Below are 16,151 nucleotides of genomic sequence, written 5' to 3'. Positions count from 1 at the left end.
AATTCCGCCATTCTCACCGCAAAGATGTTCACACTGTGCTGTTAGAGGATTTTCAAAACATCTGACTGATCAGAAAAATATTCCAAGTCACTTGATATAACGGTGACCCATGCAACATGTGCTTGTCCTGTAATTGTCAGAGGCTGCATGTTTGTGAGGTGCACGTTGCCACAGTCCATTTTGTAGATAGTGCACAGTTTGTCAGAAGTGTGCACTATTCTGATTTCTGACAAGCTCAGGACAACAGTTGTACTGGACTAGCCGATATTCTAGACTATAGGAGGTTACTCCTATTAATACCCCAAATGCTCGATTATTTCTCCCTTTTCTAACCAAAACACAATAGTCTAAAATTTCCAGTGGACCCAAAGTTTAAATGGAGCAAGTAAAATACCTGCACTCTGGACCCGGGCTAATGCGACAAATGTTCCTGGACCTTGTATTCCCGAGCCCAATCTCGTCTCCAGTCTATTGTTCGTAAAATGTACCAGCTGCACTTCAAATCCCTTGCTCCAATCACACATTCCACATCTTCAGCTCACATTCCAGATTAATGGTTGAGCCGGATGCTGCATTACTTGATAGTCGGATGCCAGATTATCAAATTTAATGTAAATAACCAGGTGAAGCTTTTACAAGGATGTGTTTTTTTTTCTCTCTCTTCTGTGTCTCTTAGGGAGGAGAAGGAGCGTTGGATCCGCGCAAAGTACGAGCAGAAACTCTTCCTCTCCCCGCCACCCTGCTCCAATGTCCCCCTGGGTCAGCAGCTGCTGCGTGCCACGGCAGAGGAGAACCTATGGACCGTCATCCTGCTCCTGGCCCACGGTTCCAAGGACGAAGTAAACGAGACGTATGGAGAGGGAGACGGGCGCACAGCCTTGCACTTGGCCTGCAGGAAGGGCAACGTGGTCCTGACCCAATTACTGATCTGGGTAAGTCTACGGAACAGAACCAGAAGAAAAGAAAAGCGTGTTCATATTACACCCTGCATGCTCAGAAACCCCCCACCACTCCCAAAGTACATTGTGGCCTGTTCAGACTGAGGGCCTCCAACCTGGACTCTGTTGCTCTCTCCAAAGACGTTGCCTAAGTGTTTTGAGCATTCACTGCTTTTATTGCTTTACAGCCTGCCCTCTTGTTTAGGTGAAGAAAACACGGGAATCTTTTTCTAGGTAGGACGATCCCACACAGCAGTGACTGGAGAATTAGCTTCAGCAATATTGGTTGAAGAGGGCGTCAGGGAGAACTTCCTATGATTGCTCTTGAGTAATATCCTGAGGTCCTCTTTTACCACCCGATATGGGACATTGGCCTCAAGTGAAACACTGCCTCAGTACATCACGGTAATTGCGGTCCCGGAACGGTACTTGAACCCGTGACCTTTTGACCAAGGCAAGAGTGCTACTGGTTCATCCAGACCTGGTGCCTTCAGTCACTGCATTCCACCCCTGCTCCTTGTCTCCTCTTTCTGTTAACCTGCCAGGCATTTTCAGAATTCTCTTCTGCTACAGAAGTCCAACCGTTGCAATGTTCCCAACCTTCCCTGACCACAAAGGAGACCATTCAGCCCATCAAGACTATTCCAGCTCACAGATCAATCCCTGTTCACCCACTATTTTTACCCCAGTGACCTATTTTAGTTTAGTTTAGAGATACAGCATGGAAACCAGTCCTTCAACACACTGAGTCCAAGCCGACCAACGATTACCTGTACACTAGCTCTACCCCACACACTAGGAACAATTTACAGAAGCCAATTAAATTACAAATCCACACGTCTTTGGAATGTGTGAGGAAACCCACGCGGTCATTGGCAGAACATACAAACTCCGCACAGACAAGCACCCGTGGTCAGGTTCCAACCCGGGTCTGTAAGGCAGCAACACTGCCGCTATGCCACTGTGCCACCCACATTCTCCCTATATTCCTCTCATTTCCCTTCCAGATCCCACCACTCATCTGCACACATGGAAATTTACAATAGTCACTTATCCAACCAACCCACACGCCACAGTTCTAGCATCATTTTTTTGTTCTCTCACTTCCATTTTCATTCTTTTCCTTGTGTTTACGTCTCCTCCGCACACAATTAATACACATTCACACCCCTCTCAAATAGGCACCACCACCTCTTGTGTCATTCAGTCTCCCTTGGTCTCCGCCCTATCACAGACATTCACTTTTTTCTCTCGAGCTTTCCGAACATAAATGCTGTTAAGAGTCTTGCTATTAACCCTAATAACCTCCCAAAGTGTAACACCTCACATTTGCTTAGGTTAAACTGCATCTGCTATTTCTCTGATTATTTCTGTAGTTGATCAATATTCCACTGCACACTTTGACAGCCTTCCGCACTGTCCGCGACTCCAACAATCTTAGTATTGCATGCAGACTTACTAATTTATTTATCTATATTTACGTCCTAATCTATACATAACTAAAACTCTGATCTTGTTATCTTCCGGTTTGCGCTGTCTTTCTATTTGCGCAAAAACGGTTTGCGATAGCGTTGCAATTTTTCGCCAGCGTACTCACCGTTCTCCTCTGCTGCGAGTGCACCGTTTCGTTCCAATCGGGGGTCTAATGTAATAGTCAGTGAGGTTTCAAAATCGCGCGAGCGCAGATGGATCTCCTCTCCTGCCAGTCGGCGCCGCGTGGATTGGTCTTTTCTCCTGTCACTCCGCCCCTTCCTGCACCATCGCGTCTTTACTGGAGCTGAGGGAGGCTCTGGATGACCGGCGGAGGTCTTCAAAGACACAATTTTCGGAGGGACCGGAAGAGCCCAACCCAGCACGGCGCAGAGATGTCGCCGATGTCGCCAAACAGAAAACGGCGACAGAGACACTTCTGGAGCTGAGGGAGGATCTGGATGGCCGGCTCTGGATGGCCTGATCTCCAACCAGACACAATTTTCGGAGGGACAGGAAGCGGCCCGGTCCAACGCAGCCCGGCGTGGAGTCAGAGATGTTGCCGATGTCGCCAGACGGAAAACGGACACTCTGATCCTGGCAGAGGAGAACATCCAGCACCCAGCGCCCGCTGTGAGTCCTCAGCGCACCGTCAGCTACAGCCCCTTCCCATCTGGTCCCCCTCGCTGGCTCCTGCCCCCCTCCCCTGTGATACCCCCCTCTGTCTTTTCTCCAAGCTCTCTTCCCCCGCCTCCCCAACACCACGGCCCGCCCCCACACCTCTCCCGCCCACGCCCCCCCCCCTCCCCAGCTCCACAACGCTCACTGCCCAGCTCCCACAACCCACCCCCCCCTCCCTCCCACCCCCACACACCTCCCCTCCACAATCCCCCCTTGCCCCCACACACCCTTCCCCCCTGCCCACATACCCTTCCACCCCGCCCCCACAACCCCCCTGCCCCACCCACACACCCTTCCCCCTGCCCACTCACCCCTCCCCCCACAACCCCCCCGCCCACACACACCCTCCCCCCACAACCCCCGCCCCCACACACACACCCCTCCTCCCCACACACACCCCTCCCCCCACCCACACATACCCCCCCGCCTCACACACCCCCGCCTCACCCCCTCCCCCACACCCCCCTCCCTCACACATCACCCTCTCCCCCCCTCCTACACTCCCCCGCCCACACACACACCTCCTCCCCTCTACCCACCTTCCCTCCCCTCCCCCACATGAAGAGGAGGAGGAGGGAGTGCTGGGGGATGAGGGGAAATGAGCAGCACCTGCGCAGTTAGGGGCTATGGGTGAGTGGTGGAATATTGCGTTGGGGGAACGAGTGAGTAGTGGAATATGGCGTTGGGGAATGGGTTGCGTTGGGAACCAGGCCTCCCATGTGACTGGGACCCAACGGGTCCCACTTAGTCTAGTCATTTATATATATCACAAAGAACAGAGGTCCCAGCACAAATCCAGGTGGAACTCCCATAGGTCACAAGACCTTTACCCTTCCATTATAACCCTCTGACTATGAGCAAGCCAGTTTTTAATCCATACGAGCAAGTTACCGTGAATCACGTGCATCTAAATCTTCTGGATCAGCCTACCACGGGGGGGTCTGTATCAAATACCATCCTAAAATCCACGCAGGCAACATCCACTGCCCCACCCTCATCTTTGTCACCTCCACAAAAAAGACGATCAATTTAGTAAGACATGACCTGTCATGTAAAAGAAGATCCGTACTAATATTTAACCCCCTTATTTTATGTAGCAACCTTGTTTTATGTGGCACCTTGGCAAGTGTATTTTGGAAATTCAGCTGCACTATATTTACTGGTTCTCTCTTATCTACCCGACCAGGTACATTTTCAAAAGCTCTATAAGGCTGTCAGACATTAACCATGCTAACTTTCTCTAATGCTATCATAAGTGCCTCATCACCATGCCCTTACGGTGAATTTGACAACAACAAATGTTAGGCTGACTGGTTAAACGTTCTGTTTTTGTGGAACTTGTGAAAGATCATCACTATTGCATCTGCTGTCTCGACAGGCACAGCCTTTGGAACCCTCAAATGTAGGCTATCTGTTCCAAAGGATTTGCCTGGCTTTAATACACTAAGATTATCTGGTACCTTCTCAGATGTTTTTCTACATCTATTGCATTTTTAGTTTAGTTTAGACATACAGCGTGGAAATTGGCACTTCGACCCCCCGTCCGTGCCGACCAGCGAACCCCGCACACTAACACTATGCAACACACACTAGGGACAATTTACAATTTTACGAAGCCAATTAACATATAAACCTGTACGTCTTTGGAGTGTGGGAGGAAACTGGAGTTCCCGGAGAAAACCCATGCAGGTCCCGGGGAGAACATACAAATTCCGTACAGACAGCTCCCATAGTCAGGATCGAACCCGGGTCTCTGGTGGTGTGCGGCAGCAACTCTACTGCTGCATCACCGTGCCACTCTTTCTGCAGAATTATTTTTGGTTTAATTTATCAACCGTTTCCTGTTGCCTCTGTGGAACCTACATTTTGTTATTTCTATCTTTCTTCTAATTCTTGCCAATTCATATTCCACCTTCTTTATTTTGGTCATTTGTTCCACCTAAAGCTCAACCAAGCCTCGGGAGTACTCATTTTCTTGACAACATTATAAACTTCTTTTCATCTAATGTCGTTATAAACCTTAATTAGCCACAGATGGATCACTTCTCCTGTGGACTTTATATCGCTCAGTGAAACGTTCATTTGTTGACATTTTTGAAATATTTCTTTAAATGTTTGCCATTATTTAACCACTGGCAGGCCTTTTAATCTAATGTCCCAATCTATCTTATCCAATGCATTCCTAAAACATGCATAATTGGTCTTTTTTAAGTTAAAAATCCTAATATCTCAATGTTCAGTGTCTCTAAATGTTCAGTGTCTTTGTGCATACAGTTCTGTCAGATAGTGACTGCTTTCCCTGGAGGATTTGATACTGTGGGATTAGCAATTAACCCTGTCTCATTACACAAAGGTGAGAAGTAGCCCGTTTCCTGGGCTATTGTTCCAGGAGCCTGACCTGAAGTTATCCCATGAATTTGTCCTCCAAGCTCCTCTTGCCAATTTGATTTGCCTGGTCTCTATAAAGATTCCATTCCCCTGTGATTAATGTATTGCCTGTCACTCCAAGCATCTTTCTTGATTGATACTGTTAAGAGAAGCAACAGCCTGTTACCCACATTAACCAGTGGTATTTGGCCCTTGTTTTCTTTAAACTCTTGTCCTTTCCTACCTTACTTCACTCATCATTGCACCAAATGCCTCCTTTGCTACATGACCTTATACTGTCCTTCATCAAAAAACAAATTCCATCCCCCAGCCCCACATTAGCTTAAATCCCCGTGTACAACTTTGTTTACAAATGCACTGAGACACCAGTTTAATTGGACCCCATTTTAAATGCTGACAGTGTGCTGTTCACTCTCACTATTCCATGGCTCATTTAACTTTCACACATTTTCTTTAGGCCTTAACACTGCTAGGCAGAGGCACAATTCCTTGCGTTGGATATAATCTTGAGATTTTAAATTAGTCCACGTGCCATGATCACACCAAGCAAGTATGATGATATGAGTCATTTGGACGGGAGGCATTTCTCCAGTGTTCCATCCTGTACTCTTGGGCAATTTTAACCTTTTCTCCAATAAGGTGCAATTTGATCTGGTTATCAGTTGTAATATGGAGGGAATTGGTGTCCTAGAATGTATGAGAACATTTGGGAAGCATCAACTGTAACAGAATTTGGTTCATAAATAAGAAGAGAACAAGAAAATATCAGGAGCCCCTAAATTCAAGTACCCATATTAAGTGGAAGAGATACATTTCAAAAACAATACCAAGAGTGATGGCACTTCTATAGTACACCATTGCTGTAAAACACAATGGCACATCTGGAGTTGTGAAATGCACTAGATGGAGTCATGGAGCTATACGGCATAGTAACAGGCCCCTAGGTCTGACTCATGCATGTCAACCAGGTTGCCTAAACAAGCTGGTCCCACTTGCCCGCGCATGGTCCATATCTCTCCAAACCTTACCTATCCTATCCGTACCTGCCCAAGTTACTTTAAATATCATAATTGTACCTGCCTTTTATCACTTCCTCCGACTGCCCATTCCATAAACAATCACCTTCTGCATGGGAAAAGTAGTCCCTAAGATCCATTTAAAAGATTTCCCCTCTCACCTTAAAACTATACCCTCTAGTTTTAGGCTCCCAATATTCTGGGGAAAATACACTCATCAGACCCCATATAAACTCAAATCTGTCTTTCCGTTTAAAAAAAGTGTAGGTGTAGAATAAAAGGAAGCACAATTGAAGGTAGGGTTCTATTAAGAGATTGGACCGGATGTAATACTTAACCAAAAGCAGTGAGTAATTACAGAGCAAGTGTTAAGGTAAAAATCCATGCTAAGGAATTAATGGAAAATCCAAAGAAGGGAGATTGAAAGAATCAGGGAATAATGCAAGGTTTTTATTCCCAATTATTATTAAGACATGAGCAAAAACAAAGTGCTGGAGGAGCTCAGCAAGTCAAGCAGAATCTATAGAGGAAATTTGACAGATCGGGACCCTTCTTCAAACTGAGTAGAATACTTTTGACAAACACCTGCACTCTGTCCACCAAGACCTGTTGAATCCTGATTGCTAACTTCCCCTTCCCATTCCTAACTTCCCCTTCCCATTCCTATACCTGCCTTTCTGTCCTTGGCTCCTTCAAGGCTGTGGGCCGAGCATCGAAGATGTGTCTAGAATTTAACTTTCGTGACCCATGTCTGGTATCTACTTGAAATTTGGCACAGATTTAGATAAAATATAATTGAGAAGTAATTCATAACTCGTCAGTGTCAAAAGTTGCACACCAATCAGAAAATTAGATCAAAAAGGTAAGCGCCATCTAGTGCTCAATGCTCATATTGATCTATGGGGAGCCTAATTCCGTGCTGCAGTCTATTTTTGTGTGTGTGGGGGTGCTAAGTGTGTGTGTGATGCCGCAGGCCGCCCCTCCCCCCGCGTTGCGGGGACGGGACCCATCGGGTCCCACTTGGTCTAGTATCATATATAAATAATGTAATGAATATAATTGTTAGTGTGTATGTTGAGTGAGACTGCAGCAGAGGTCTCGGGTTTCACCGGCTCCTGAACCCGCCTAATTAATGGGTATGGGCAGATCTTATGCGTTCCCCCGTTTACTGAACCCCACTGACTGCCAGTGGGCAGAGTGGGGGTCACAGACAGGGGCAGTGCCAGGCTGGGGGAAGGTTAAGGCATCTGTCACTGAGAGGAAAATGCCTAACCCTTCCAGAGCTGCCCACTGCTGGAGCTGGAGCCTCTTTGGGACCGGCTGCGGGTTCCGTACGTGTAGCCGTTCAGCGCGTCCACCTCGGCCAGCATGCCCTTCTGGATCATCATGGTGATGGTGGGGAGCAGCACTGTTCTGTACGCCGCCCGGGCCGCCTTCAGCACCACCATAGCGCCGGCTCCGTCAGTCCGCCTGCTTGCTCGCCGCAACAACGGCCGGCTGACAGGCCGGCTGACAGCCCGACCGACGTCTTGCAGCACACACCGGCCTACCGACAGCCCGACCGATCCTTCACAGCACTCACCGGCCTACCGACAGCCCGACCGACCCCTCACAGCACTCACCGGCCTACCGACAGCCCGACCGACCCCTCGCAGCACTCACCGGCCTACAGACAGCCCGACCGACCCTTCACAGCATCCACCAGCCGACTCACTGACCGACCGACCCTAATCGTAATCCTAGCCCTAGCTCCACATTTTTATTTATCATTTTAATTAACAGTTCACATCATAACTTTACAAAGATAAATCAATTGTAAAACTAAATTATCAGCAAGGTTAGCATTGAGTATAGGAGCAAATGGGTCCTTCTGCAGTTGTACAGGGCCCTAGTGAGACCACACCTAGAGTATTGTGTGCAGTTTTGGTCTCCAAATTTGAGGAAGGACATTCTTGCTATTGAGGGAGTGCAGCGTAGGTTCACGAGGTTAATTCCCGGGATGGCGGGACTGTCACGCTGCAGAATATTCATCCCCTTCTTTCCGACATCGTTTGTGCCGACATGCACTACCACGTCCGGCTGTTCACTTTCGCCCTTGAGGATTTTCTGCACTCTGTCCGTGATATCCTGGATCCTGGCACCAGGGAGGCAGCACACCATCCTCGAATCCCGTTTGTTGCCGCAGAAACCCCTGTCCGTACCTCTCACAGTGGAGTCTCCAACTACAATGGCGTTGTCTGACGCTCGCCTCTTTGGTTTTGGCTCAACAGCCCTTTTTGCTTCGCAAGCCAGTCCGCCTGCTTAGTGTGATAACGTCTTCTGTCCCGACAGCTTCTAAGGGGGTGAACCTGTTCACAAGAGGTACAACACCCGGGGACGTTTGCATTCCATGTTTCCCTCCCTTTCTCACCGTCACCCACCTTCTCTCTTAGGTGTAACAATCTTAATGTAGGACTTGTTGAGGAACGACTCAGTTTCTCGGACGAACCTGAGGTCATCCACTTGCTTCTCCAGTTCCCCAACACGGTCCTTCAGTAGCTGTACCTGGATGCACTTCTCACATTTGTAGCAGCCAGAGGCACCAGCAGTGTCCTTGACCTCCCACATACTGCAAGCATCACACTGAATCAGCTTGCTGGACATCTCCTTCTTTCGTCTCTCCCTCTCCAGCATTTTGCGTTGGGGTCAGTATCAGCACAATTACTATATTAAACTTTGAATCTTCAGATGTCTTGGTTCAAGTTAAAACTAAAGACAAATAATAATCTCCTCACACATTCCCCTGCAAGTATCTCTGTCACTCCTTTAAAATATGCCCTTTCTTTGAACAATCTCTTAAATATTGCATCTGAATCAGTTTCCATCTGATTACACTCCTTGAGGATGTTCACCTACGTGTTCCATTAATAAAACGCTCGCCAGCCCGGCAAACACTCACCAGCCCGGCAAACACTCGCCAGCCCCGCAAACATTTGCCAGCCCGCAAACACTCACCAGCCCCGCTCCCCACATCTGTCCCCGCCGCTGCTTCCATCGCTCCCTCAGCCCTCCAACACCCGAGGCCGATGCAGTTTATATGAGTTTTGACATTTTCGTTGATCACAGAATTTCTCACGACAGAGCGTGAGAAATTTGTGATCAGCATGAGAATTTGTCCAAATGCGTGATTCTCACGCTCTAAGCGTGTGAGTTGGCAGCCCTGTAATTGCATGGAGCAACAAGTTAGAGTGGCTGGCAGGTCTCGTGTTACACTCCATATGCTAACTTTTGTTCTTCATCCTGCAGTATGGAGTAGATGTCACAGCGCGAGATGTTCACGGAAACACTCCACTGGCTTACGCCAAGCAGGCAATGAGTCAGGAGTGCAGTGACATCCTTCTCCAGTACGGCTGCCCAGACGAACACTTCATTCTGCTGGTGACTCCCAACCTATCCCGCAAGACCAGCAACCGAAACAACAACAACAACAACAACAACAACAACAACAAGGGCAGACTAATGGAGTCAAAACTGCCCACTGTCATTTGAGCAAGTGCTCGTTGGATTGTTGAAGCATATAGAGAGCAGTGCTGAAACTCTCCCTTTACAGCCTCACATCTGTGAAACCTCATTCCACTCCTGATTAAGTTCTTGGAGGAACGCAAACGCGCGAAAGGCTGAAGATAATGTGGTTTGAAGGAGGAGGTGGTTTGGGCACGGAGAAGAGACAAGCAGCCGTGAACAGCTCATTACACAAACGATGTGAGACCCTGGCAGTTGAAAAACAAGTTTCAGCAGCATCAGGAATTGCCTGGTTAAAGGGCAACTGGTGGAGCTACGACCTGTCTTAAAAACTTCCGGGTCAAGGGGGCAGACTTGTGGAAGTGGAGAAGGGAAATTGGAACTTCGGGCATTGACAATTAATTGTCAGTACATTTCACCTCTACCAAAACAGGTTGATTCAGCTCTTCTACGAAGGGCCCTCGCTGACATAAATCAGGTGAGAGCACAGAGTTTGTCAGGTTTGAAGCTCCTATGATGGTATGTGTCAAATCAGTTGTGGCTAATCTGTCCAGGGAGAATACTGGCTTCATTACACTTGTATAGTTGAGTTCTTCCAGCATTACTACTGTTTAGTAGAACATGATTAGTCATCATGGAGGAAAGCATATTAGCTGAGGAGGTAGTTACATGGCACGGTTCAATGACTGCTTGGATGTGATTGCAATGTTCGCAGAAGCAGCACATTATCTCAGTCATGCTCTTTCTAGTCCTCTGAGTCCTCCTTCCTAAATTCACTGTCATAATTTAGTGTCTATTTAATTTTTAGTCCTCTTCCTAGTCAAAGAAAGGCAATGGGGTTCTGCCTCTCCCCTCTCCCCGATTCGATCTGTTTAGTAAACGGAGATTGGTAGTTGCGAAGAGCCCGGTGCTGTGCTGGAAGCAGAACCATATCCTGATTAAAAGGCTGGAGGCATTGTATAGTGTGCTCGTTTGGAAAAAAGGGAATTGATCAGTGTTAGCTTCATCTCTCAGTCGCAAGCTCACTGCCCTTCTGACCTGTGCTGTCATTGGTAGCTTTTTAAAAAATGGATAGATGGGCCGCCTTGTTCAGTGAGGTATTTCCAAAATGTTTCTCTGTCCTGTTTGTAAATATAATGTAAACTTTAATGCTATAGTATTTATATGTTGTACATAATATTGATCATTCCATTGAGATTTTAGGCTTTGTTTCTGGAGCAGAAAGGGGAAGGGGATTACTTGAAACTCGGATCTGATTTATGTACATCGGCTGCTCTAAAATGGCCGCTCTTGTCCATGAGCCACACGATTGGCTGTGTGCCTTTTTTTGGGGATGGGGGGGGGTTTGGTCCATAAATGGGAGTAACCTGTGAGAGAGATTTCGGCTAGTGATGTACAATTTAAACTCTACTTACAGTTATACTCCAGCATCATCCAAATAGAATGCTTTTGTTCCAATTTATCACGTTAGTTCTCTGCCTATTGAATTGTTGTGTTTAATCAGAAGACCTCCTGCAGATGCAGGTTTCTTTTTAATCATTACTGAGGGGAAACAGCAGGCTACTCACGTACATTCCCACGACATACTCAGGCTTGTGAGTTCACTGTTTTGTGTAGGCCAACGTCGCTTTTTCAGTGCTCTATTCCTTACCAGCGGTGTGAGGCAGAGAAATTATGTGCATGACTTCTGGGTTCCACGTAAGGTGAAATCCCCATTCCGACACACCAGGACAAACGCCATGGTGCCTGACTGCTGACAATCCAGAACTGCGCAATGGCTGTACTTTGATTCCCATCTTCATTTCCCTTTTCAGTCATTCCCCAACACCCTCCCCTCTCACTCCATTCTCGATTCCTCTCACCTAATAGGCAGAATAGATTTCTACAGACTGAGGACATCATTGTCCTGACATTTAATCCGCTAATGTTGAGCATCTTGGTTTATACACACATTGCTGTCCCCTCCTTTTCACAGAGGGAGAGTGAGAGAGAGGCTGTAGGAGACATTGCTGGGGTATCGCCTGCCTTTTCCCAACATCACTCCAAAGAGGGGTCTGGCAAGAGCTGTATGTGTCTGTATATTTTCAAACCACACTGTATTGCAGGGTATTGCCAGTGGAGTTTTACAGAAAGGAAAGATAGTGGGGAAACTTGTGATAGATTTCTGGCAGTAAAATTTTCACCATCCACCCATCCCAAGGAATACAATTAAAATACTCAATCCATATTAACCTAAAGGTCAACCAGACCATTTTGGGTGATTCTTAGCCCTCCAGAAAATACCAATGCACAGGAACACAGCAGACACACATTTGTGGACATAAGTGAACGCACTCCACATATACTTAGTGAACAGCGTGTGAGGTTTTTGGTACCCCAGTGCCTTGGTGTATATTTACATCCAGTTCTCCTTGATGCCAAATCTGCACTTTTATGTTAAAGCTGACAGCCTAAGTTTATTGGGTATAACAATACGAACAAGGGAATTAGTTTTTCTCTAACTCACTTTTTTTTTCAAGTGCTAGTACTCTGGGATAAGCAACACCTCACTTCTGTGTCATAAATCCAAAGCATTGATGAGTTCTGAACCCTTGCTCACACCCCACACCCCACACCCGAAACGTCACCTATTCCTTTTCTCCAGAGATGCTGCCTGACCCGCTGAGTTACTCCGGCTTTTTGTGTCTATCTTCCACATTGTAAGTTATTGCTTCAACACTCCTTCATGTCCAGCCGCATTGTTTGAAAACCATTTATATCACGGGTGGCATCAGCTGTGTGTGAGAGGCCACCCAGTCACTGGGTGTTCAGGATAGCAGCAAACTCAATGTCCCTCTGGATCACATTGGAAGCCTGCTCCATCTTGGCGAGCATCCCTCTTTGACTCACATTGGGCCAACCTCCTTCACTCTTTTTTCCCCCTGAAACAATCTGCCCCACCCACTATCATTGGACCAACAGTCCATAAACGTAACACAACCACACAAACCAAGTCATCAATCCAGCACAACCTCAAGACCTCCATCATAAAACATCTCAAAAGGGAAGCAGTATGTCAAAGCAATATACTTCCCAGTGGTCCTTGGTAATGGAATCATTTCCGCACGTTAACAACATTTTTGGATTGCGATTTTAGAGTCGTGAGGTGTACATTCTCGGGATGTTGTTTTTATAATGTCTGAGCTTCTGGTTTATTTAGGGATTTCAGCCCTAAAGAGTGCCAAGCTGAAATATAAATGTATCTGTAATCATGCTTGATAAACTCCGCCAGAGTTTACTCCACCTGGGATCTGTTTATCTGCTGTTACACTAATCTGGGATGTATCTGTAAGGAGCTGTCAGTTATTTCTCAGTGTAAATAAGTACAACATGGACACTATCAGAATGAATGATTTTGTTTAATATTACCTCATTTTGGCAGTTCATGGTTTGCAATGACTAGATGCTTTATTTATATGTTTGTAATAATAAACGCTGTGTGACGTTGCCTGTATTTTGCCGGTGGAGTTTATTAGGCTGAGTTATGATTGACCACACCAGTATGTATTATGATTTTGTAGGTCAGCTGTACAGTACTCTGTTAAAGACTGTAAAGTAATGCAAGGAGACTAAACTCTGTAATTGTAAAATGTCTCTTTTCAATAAATAAAATTCTCTTGATACATTGCTTTCAGAATGATTGGTTCCATAACATGTGGTGGTATTCGTAGTTTACTTTCTGCTCAAGCATAAATGGTGCTTGGCTGGGTTTTAACATCTCCTCCACTGTGTCTTCATTGATGTTTGGCAACGTTTCTTGTGTTCATTTTAGCAGTTTGATTTCCAAGATTACAGGTATTTCCTCACAGATCACTGTGTTTCCTGGGATGCAGCACACTCTGGGAGAAACAAGTGAGAACTCTGATATTTATATATATATATGTCTTTCTACTTGTCTGCAGGTACTATCTTAACATTTAAAAAACATTGGACAGGTACATGGATAGGATAGGTTTAGAGGGTAATGGACCAAGCGCGCAGCCAGGTGGGACTAGTGTGGGTGGGGCATGTTGGTCGGCGTGCGTAAGTTGGGCTGAAGTGCCTGTTTCCAGGCCCTGTATGACTCTATGACTATCCAATGGATAGTGTGGCCTAAATCTTCCAATATCAGGAAATACTGAACAGAAAGCCTATCAGGGAATAATGAACAGAAAGCAAGGCCAGTAATCCTATTAAAAGGACATAAAGTGAACATTTCTCTTAATTAAGATTTTGTTTTGTGAAAATAAAATGCAATAACATTACTGAGAGTACAAAATGAGTCAAGAGTCAACAGTATTTAATTGTCAAAGGCGCTGGAACACACTGAAATTCTTATTTGCTGCAGTTTTTACAGGCAGATTAACGCAACACAATAATAACACAATACAAATATAATAAATTATCATTGTACAGGGTAACCAGACTGTAATAGTGCAAGCCAAAGTTTGGAGCGCAACCCTTAAACAAAGCCCATAGTAGTTGATGCTGATGTGGGGTTGCGTTTAGAATTGCCCAGTGTGGTTCAAAAGTCTGATGATTGAGGGGATAAAGCTGTTCTTGAATGTAGAGGTACTGGTTATGTTTAAATATATGGAGTATATTTGAACACCATTGTTATCTTGGCTAGGGTCATCGCATGCAAACATGCCCTTCAGCCCAACTGAGTATCAACTACCTATTTACACTAACCTCGTTATTTATTCTCTCCACATTCCCATCATCTATCCCCAGGTTCTACCACTCCCCAGGGGTGATCTGCCAATTAACTGACCAGAGGATCCAGAGTAAACCCACAGAGTCACAGGGAAAAAACATGCAAGCTCCACACAGTCAGCTGCCAGGTCAGGATTGACCTTGGAGGAAATGGCTCTACTAGCTGGGATGCCCCACATCAAAACATTTTCTTTAGAGTTACAGTGTGGAGACAGTCGTTCAGCCCACCGCACCAACCAGCAATCACACACTAGGGACAATTTACAGAAGCCAATTAACCTACAAACCTACACGTCTTTGGAGTGGGAGAAAACTCACACGGTCACAGGAAGGACATACAAACTCTGTACAGATGGCACCAGTAGTCAGGATAGGACCCAAGTTTCTGGCACTGTAAGTCAGTAACTCTACCGCTGCACCACTGGGCCGCCCTTAAAGTCTTGAATCAAATGCTCTACACCAAGAACAAGTCTAGAGTCAGTAAACAAGTTGCCCAGTAGGTGGTGAAAAATACCATGAAGTCCAAGAAAGTGGAGTCCAGAGCCTCAAGTGATTACCACAGGTTTCCTTACAGGCCGGCACAACTAAATGCAACTACATTCACAATTCAGTCAGCAGGAGTAGCAGTTCAGTGACTATTGCAAGAACATAGATGGTGCAAATGTTCCATCTAGAATGGCCTTTCCTCTGATCTTTCCTTCCAGCAGCGGGAACTGCCGATACCAGAAGGAGATTTGTGGAGAAGAGGATGAACTGAACAAAGAAGTGGAATCCTGAAAATACCTAAGAGTTTGGAATTGCTTCTGTTTTCCTTGGAGTGCAATCATCGTACCTGGACTGTGGCTGCATGCTAGGTATAGAATCAGGGTAGTCCCAAGCCCCACCTGCAATTGGTTTCAGATGGAGCAGGAGTGAGTGTATGCAACCGTTAGTCTCCATGCATCAAGGTTAATGAGAAGGAAACTTGCTTGAGTATTCAAAGTACTACAGTTATGTCATGAATAATGCATCTATGATGCAACCAAAATACCCATTTCTGAACTCAAGCTGAAATTTAAAAATTGGAGGTAAAAATGGGACCAAATGACCTGTTGCAACTCTTGCAGTCGTCTTTGATAGCATTCGCCAATCACGGCATCCATCTTGGAAAAGAGTACAGGCAGCAAACACATGGAAATACCAATAGAGTTTATGCTGTGGTTGATTTTATTGCCCCTGGTTCTTTGCAAAGTGCTAAGTGCTGTTGGTACATCTCTGGGTTTGTTGTGTGAGTCACTATTGGTCATCAATATTCCTGGACGTTTCAGTTCTTCCACCAAACAACCCCACAGACCAGACAAATTGGAGATTGACTCAAGACCTTAGTCTGAGCACAGTGCAAAAAATTATCAGCTGGCATTTGAGTCAAATCTTGACACAGGAT

At 46.1% G+C, this 16,151-nt stretch overlaps 1 protein-coding gene across 6 annotated transcripts in view; it reads left to right on the top strand.

Moving 5' to 3' along the window:
• Positions 1–13,670, top strand: part of LOC116975392 (arf-GAP with GTPase, ANK repeat and PH domain-containing protein 1) — a 600,018-nt gene extending 586,348 nt beyond the window's left edge. For all 6 annotated transcript variants that reach the window (XM_033024451.1, XM_033024453.1, XM_033024452.1 and 3 more), the window contains 2 exons: positions 677–932; positions 9,779–13,670. In XM_033024451.1, the coding sequence (XP_032880342.1) occupies positions 677–932; positions 9,779–10,021 (499 nt within the window). In that variant the 3' untranslated portion in view covers positions 10,022–13,670. The remainder of the gene's footprint in view (positions 1–676; positions 933–9,778) is intronic.
• Positions 13,671–16,151: the final 2,481 nt, after the last annotated feature.

This window comes from Amblyraja radiata, chromosome 7 (genome assembly GCF_010909765.2).
Source record: "Amblyraja radiata isolate CabotCenter1 chromosome 7, sAmbRad1.1.pri, whole genome shotgun sequence".
In the NCBI taxonomy this organism is placed as follows: Eukaryota; Metazoa; Chordata; class Chondrichthyes; order Rajiformes; family Rajidae; genus Amblyraja; species Amblyraja radiata.
The sequence above is the reverse complement of the archived record's forward strand: the minus strand, read 5'-3'. Positions and strand labels throughout refer to the sequence as shown.